General features: G+C 52.5%; 1 protein-coding gene across 1 annotated transcript; it reads right to left on the minus strand.

Moving 5' to 3' along the window:
• Nucleotides 1-5495: 5495 nt before the first annotated feature.
• FOXE3 (forkhead box E3) lies at nt 5496-6437 on the minus strand. Its single transcript, XM_032416907.1, has one exon. The coding sequence runs from the start codon at nt 6435-6437 to the stop codon at nt 5496-5498; it is 942 nt and encodes a 313-aa protein (XP_032272798.1).
• Nucleotides 6438-7175: the final 738 nt, after the last annotated feature.

Raw genomic sequence — 7175 nt, forward strand, 5'->3', positions numbered from 1 at the left:
AAGAAAGAAAGAAAGAAAGAAAGAAAGAAAGAAAGAAAGAAAGAAAGAAAGAAAGAAAGAAAAAGAAAAAGAAAGAAGAAATAAGGAAAAGAAAACAGTGGTGGTTGAATTTAGTCATCACGGCTTAAGGCACACCAAACCCAAAGGAGCTGTGATGGAGAGCAGTCAAGGCCACATTTATGGTGCAAGTGATTTATTTAGTTTATTTAGCAAAATGGTATCTTCTTTTACATTTGATTAATGTTATGAATGTCAATTTTTATTTTGTAGCTGTTTGAATTTAATTTATCAATAAATTTTTGTTTTCCAGTTGCATAAGAGACACAAGTCTAAGGATTTGATACCTGCACATACTAAATGACATTATAATAAAAAGTTAAGGTCAATACTGGGGGTCCACAGAATTTTTTTGTTTAAAAGAAGACCACTGGGGCACCTGGGTGGCTCAGTCGTTGGGCGTCTGCCTTCGGCTCAGGTCATGATCCCAGGGTCCTGGGATCGAGCTCCCTGCTCAGCGGGGAGCCTGCTTCTCCATTTCCCACTCCCCCTGCTTGTGTTCCCTCTCTCCCTGTCTCTCTCTCTCTGTGTCAAATAAATAAATAAAATCTTTAAAATAAATAAATAAAAGAAGACCACTGTAGCCTCCTGTATCTTGCAAAATCCTCTCCAACCTCATCTCCCAGAGAGGTACTTCACATGGGCTTAAAACCAACCCAGTCACTAATAGCAGAGGGTTTTCCATGTTGTGCATTTTTCCCCTCTGCCTTCCCAAGTGAAGCCCACAGGCATGAAAAATTGTGCAAAGGAGGCTCTCTGTTGATCTACTTACCTATATCCCTTCCAAGGAGGTCACTTTCCTAGGTACTCAATTTTCCCTGTGCCCGGGTGATGTTGGCCACTTTCTTGAACTGGTTCCAACAGACCTTCTAACCAGCTCAGCACCATCCTGGGCCCAAAGCCATCCTTCCAGTGTCCCAAGTCCCCCTAAGTTGGGAGGCAGCCCTCTCAGCTCACCTATATATTCCTGCAAGGAACTCAGAACTTCCCCCTGCCTTAATCCTCCTACCAAAACATGCACCCCTCATTTCCATAACACTGAGCCACCTTCCCAGCTTCCCCATACATAGCATATACTGAATCCATATAACAACCTCCCATTCCCCTCTTCCTCAACCCCCCAAAATAAGTCTACAAAGATACAGCTTTGACCCAACCATTTCACTGTCAAAGTGCACACTTAGCTTCTCATAGTACAATAATCACCTTAATTTCAGATGTGCAAAATTTCCCCCCAAATTTGCCTCAACTGAAATAAAGAAATAAACCAAGAAAAAAGAAGATGTGGGATCCAGGAAGCAGAGGATCCAATACCGGATAGACATGGAGGGAATTCCAAGGAATCCCAAGGATAACAGTGAAGGGAAACTCAGGTCCACATCTGTGCAGCAGACATGGAGAGCAATCAGCCCAGACTGGATCTGGAGGAGAGAGAACTCTGGGAGAGATGCCCCCAGGAATGGAAAAATACAACCACCAAAAGCCATGACAGATTTCCTGATAAGTTTGACATTGTGAAAAAGTGTACCACAATGCTTTTGGAAGACACCGGAAGATTTAGCCATAGGCACAAAGAAAGCTAAGCAAATGAAAAAAATAAGGCATTGACTCCGGGAAAAATTAAAAGTTGCACCAAAAAAAAAAAGGCATGGTACATTATTAGCAGTTTATCAGAGATCAGTATTTACATGGTAATAAGATGTAAATGCTAAAATCCAGTAGTTTGGCAGGGATGGAAAAAAATAACAATTTTAGAGGTAAATGATTATTATAATAGGAAGCTAATCATCACTGTTTCAAGAGAGAGGAGTATAAGCATGGAAATGTGGGGGCGCCTGGGTGGCTCAGATGGTTAAGTATCTGCCTTCGGCTCAGGTCATGATCCCAGGGTTCTGGGATGGAGCTCCACATCAGGCTCTCTTCTCAGTGGGGAGCCTGCTTCTCCCTCCCTCTGTCTGCCCCTCTCTCTCTGTCAAATAAATAAAATCTTAAAAAAAAAAAAAAAGCATGGAAATGTGGAAGTATATTCCAAAGGAGACAAACAGGAATTGAAAGTGGATGCTTCTAGGGAACAAATCAGGGATCCTGAGAGTGGGTAAGGCACTATCATAGGACTTTGCTATTTGATTACATTCTTGTTTCAATTTAATAAAAACAAAAATTAAGTGTCAAAAATGTGTCTTCAGATTAAAAATGACTTCTAGTTTTCTACAAGAATGAAGGGGGAAGTATTAACTGAAGGTGTCTGAAGGCTTGGGTGCCTGGGTGGTTCAGTCGGTTAAGCATCTGCCTTTGGCTCAGGTCATGATCCCTTCCCCCCCCTGCTCGTGATCACTTATGCTCTCTCTCTCAAATAAATAAAATCTTAAAAAAAAAAAAAAAAAGGTGTCTGAAGGCTCTATTCAGATTATTTTCTCCAAAAAGGGAGCAGGGAGAATAATTTTGAAATCCTACTTCTAGATAAGTGATTGGCGCTATTGATTTTCTTTTAAGATTTTATTTATTTATTTGAGAGGGAGAGAGAGACAGAGAACACACACAAGTAGGGGGAGGGGCAGAGGGAGAGGGAGAAGCAGACTCTCGCTGAGCAGGGAGCCCAATGTGGGGCTCGAGCCCAGGACCCCAAATCATGACCTGAGTGAGCCCAAGGCAGATGCTTAAACAAATGAGCCAGCAAGGGGCCCCTGATTGGTATTTTAAAGACAGAGGTGGATTAGGGCTTTTGTTTTTGTTTGTTCAACATCTACCAAAATGTCAAAATTCTTAGTGCACTCTACGACTAATAGCATATTCTGTAAGGGCATAAACAGTCTCAAATCTGATTCTGTATTGGCCTAGGAGCCTAGCATAGGGCCCAGCCACACAAAGCAAGTGCTTGATGCAGTTGAATAAAGGAAGATTAAAGAGGCATTAAAAAAAATAAAATTTCTCTGATTTTCCAGTTCAGCAGTGACCTTTCTAGTATTTCTGTACAGACATTTCCCACCTAGTCCTCAGAGTTCCAAGATCCTGGGGACAGAGATCCGCAGGGCAGTGGCAAGAATGGAAATCAGAGCTCACAAGGCACTTTCTGGCTTCAATAGACTGAGAAGGGTTCTCCCCTTCCCTGGACCGTTCTTGGATTTGGAGGATTTTATCAAGAGGTTCTCTGAGGCAGGAGGAGGGGCTGTAACACCATTTGGAACAGAAGAAAGTTTTACATTTTGATGTTTGTGGAGCTCTACTCCGTAGAGAACAGGCAGGCTGGATATTTGCTGCCTGTTGGGCTCCAGAGAGGGGCAATTCTCATCCGACAGATGGGGAGATAGTCTCCACCTCTTTTGCCTCTTTTGCAGGTCATTGCAAGGACTGCAAGTGGGAATGGATAAGAAGGTGCCAAAGTACTGTCAACCCAGTCATTATTCAGGAAGTCAGGCACAACATCAGACACTAGGGAGTCCGTCAATCCACTTATTAAGTGAAGGGCTGCTATGCTTCAGGCAAATTAGCTCTGACTCACGTTCAAAGTGGTTAATAGCTGAAGGAGGGTGTCTATTCAGCGCATTTCATACCACTCAGTCTGCACCCAGTGTCCTACCACCAAAGAGGGCCTTCCCTGCCTTCTCAGATTTCCTGCCCTTTCTCCCCTAGAAGCTGCTGCGTCTCCACCCTCACCCTCCAACACCACTAGAAAACTTTAAATTCTTGTAACCAAGAGAGGTGCACCAGGCATGTCCAACATCCAACATGCAAATCACATTCACCCTGGACTCAAGACACATCATCCCACTCCCCGACGCCCAATCCAGGCCCCACTAGACTGGCAGGGCTGGGGCAGGAGAGCTTGGAAAATCCTGATGCTTAGCATTTGGGTCAGCACTAGGGAGCAGGACAGGGTCAAAGGCCAACTCCCTCAAACCGCAACCCTGAGTCTGTCCTTGGTGCTGCCCTGTCCGTGGTGCTGGGGACAGTCTGTAACCGGCTCAGGTTCCCGCTGCCTCAGCTCAAACCTAGCAAGGTAGGTAGAACAGGAGGCATAGATGCTGAGGCAGAGTCCAGTGCCAGAAGTTCAGCGGCAGAACATGTGGTTCATGGTCCCCCTTTCTTAAAGTAGGGAGCTTCAGCCTTTTAAATTGAGCCCCCAGCCTTGATCCAGTGCCTTTCCTTCAGAATACTCTGCATACTAATCACCTGGGAATTTTGTTAAAATGCAGAATCTGATGATTCAGTGGGTCTGAGGCGGAGCCTGAGATTCTGCACTTCTAACAAGCTCCCGGGTAATAATGAAGGTCTGTGGACCACAGTTTGAGTGCAAGGCTCTAGAGCACTTATCTCATATCTCTGGGGACTGATTGGTAATGTCTCTTCCCCACAGATCCATAAGCCCCATAAGGCAGGGATCTTGCCCATTTGCTTAGTGATGTATTTCCAGTGCCTAAACAGTGCTTGGCACATTCAATAAGTGCTTGTTAGAGGAGTGGCCAATGCTCCCTTATCCGTGGGAGCTGGGAATAATCTCACACAGCAGACAAACCCCCTAGCCAAATACAATCATGTGCACATCCCATCTCATCTCTACCAGTCTCTGGGATGCAGCAGGTGGTAGCATTTTACTAGGCCCACTATGTGCACAGCTATGGCTTAATCACATCCTAATCCTACTTCATGAAACTCTGCCTGATAACTGACAAGGGGCTCACCCCGTGGCAACCCAAGATCCCGCACGAAGCTCACCCCCTATATTCCCAGATCACTCCCCAAGTCACCAGCCAGCACACCGAGCCCAAAGGAAGATTTCTTCTTTCTTTTTAATCAAACCAGCTTTAATTTAAAAAAAATAACCCAATAAGTCCTACGTGTTCCAGATGGTGGGGCAGCCCACTAGCCCCCCTTTCAGTCAGGAGCCCCTGGTCCTGCTCGTCTCAGAGATCTTGAAGAACCGTCCGCCGGGACTGGAACAGCGCAGCCAGGTGTGTCTGTGTGGAAGGGGCGCTCCCTCCCAGTAAGACAGGTGCGGACAGACAGGTAAGTGGGGCTGGGGGCAAACTTGTGGGGAAATGGAGGGAAGACAGCAAAGGAGTCAGGAACCCAGGAGTCTGACCTCTAATGTGTTGTGAAAACACGAGGGAAGGCGGAAGAAGTTTGGAGCCAGTCGAGGAGGCGGCTTGAGAGCGAAGGTCTGGCTTCCGAAGGCTCGGGGCTCACCAAGAAGCTGGGGAGGGAAGCTCACTGGTGGCGATCCAGCTCCGGGACTCGGGACCCCATATGGCGCTGGCGGGAGCGCCCCGAGGGGGGCTCACAGGTGAGAGTGGGGGGGGAGGGGGGCGGTCCTGTGGAGAGACGGCGGGAGCGTGCCCGGGAAGGGGGCAGCCAGGTGTTCACAGGTGCGCTCGCTCCACGAGCCGAGCCGAGCCGAGCGGGGCAGAGACGGGGCGCGCGGGGCGGGCCGCTGCGGCGGCTCACAGGTAGCGCTCGAGCCCCGGCGCGTAGCCCGGCTGCCTCAGGTAGGCCTCCCCGGGGCCGAGCGGGCCGAGCGCGGCGGCGGGCCCGGCCAGCGCCAGCAGGGGCTCGGCGGGGAGCGGCCCGGGGCCGGGGTGCGGCGCGGGCAGCCCCAGGCGCTCGGGGCCGGGCGAGTAGAGCGGCGGGGAGGCGGCGGCCGGGCAGGGCGGGAAGGCGGCGCCGGCGTCGGGCGCGGCGCAGCAGGGCGGCTCGGGGGCGCCCAGCCCCGCCAGCTCGGGCTGCAGGCTCACCAGGCTGTCGACGCTGAAGAGGCGCGCGGGCGGCGAGGGCCCGGGCGCGGCGGGGGGCGGCGGCGCGAGCAGCGCGGGGCCGGGCGCGTAGGGCGCGTAGGGGAAGGGCGGCGGGCCGGCGGCGGGCAGCGCGGGCAGCTCGGCGCGCTTGAAGCGCTTGCGGCGCCGCAGGAAGCTGCCGTTGTCGAACATGTCGGCGGCCGCGGGGTCGAGCGTCCAGTAGTTGCCCTTGCCCGGGTTGCCCGGCTCGCGCGGCACCTTGACGAAGCAGTCGTTGAGCGTCAGGTTGTGGCGGATGCTGTTCTGCCACTTGCGCGGGCTGTCGCGGTAGAAGGCGAAGCGCTCGGTGATGAAGCGGTAGATGGCGGCCAGCGTGAGGCGGCGGCCCGGGGCGTGCGCCAGCGCCATGGCGATGAGCGCGATGTACGAGTAGGGCGGCTTCCCGCGCTGCAGGGGCCGCCGCCGCCGCCGCCCCGGGCCCGGCGCGGGGGCGGGCTCCGGTTCCCCGCGGCCCGCGGCCGCCTCCTCGGGCTCCGGCCCCGGCTTGGCCCCGGCCTGCGGCGACGGCGGCGGCCCCGACGGCGCGACCGAGGGCAGGGCCGGGAAGCCCGAGAAAGCGGCGGGCGGCTCCATGTCGCTGCGCCCGGTCATTGGGATGCGGCTGCCCCTGCCCGCGCAGCTCGGAGAGAGCAGGGGCCGCCGACCCGCCTTATATGGACACGGCCCCCCCTCCCCCGTCCCCCCCAGCCAGGGGAGAGGGCTCGGATCTTCCCCCGCCGGCCAGCGCCTCCTCCCTGATTTGCTTCCCCAATCCCCTTACTAGGCTCACAGTCCCCCGCCACCTACATGTCGCCCCTCCCTTGGTTTCTTCCCTTTGGGTCAGTCCTTCCAGACCCAACCTCAATCCCTTCCCCATCTCAGTCGGGTCGGTCCGGTCCCGGCCCCATCCCCCTTTCCGCCTCTGCCTCAACCCCCTCCTCTTTGGATCAATGCTAATCACAAATCCTCTCAGTGAACTCTTTGGGGCCCCCTCCCCATTATGCTCCTCCCGGTCCTGTCCCCTCCATCATTCTCTCCTAGCCTCCTCCAGGTCCTTTCTACCCAAGCTGGGGTAGAGATGAGAGCCATCCAGGGCCACCTTACCAGCCTTTGGCATCGTGACACCATGCTGGTCTTGGACATTAAAAGGGTAGGGTAGGGGGAATGGCAGAGTGAGAAGGCCAGCTTTGTCTCAGGAAAGTATGTTTGGTGGTTCAAGGGTCACCATCTCCTCTCTCTGCTACCTCCCACACAACCCTGTCCTGTCCAAGCCATTTGTAAACATCCTTTGAAAAAACAAAATCCTGAAAAGTGATCAACTAGCATATTTGGGGACCAGGGGACTGAATG

This window comes from Phoca vitulina, unplaced genomic scaffold (genome assembly GCF_004348235.1).
Source record: "Phoca vitulina isolate PV1807 unplaced genomic scaffold, GSC_HSeal_1.0 scaffold2, whole genome shotgun sequence".
Taxonomy (NCBI): domain Eukaryota; kingdom Metazoa; phylum Chordata; class Mammalia; order Carnivora; family Phocidae; genus Phoca; species Phoca vitulina.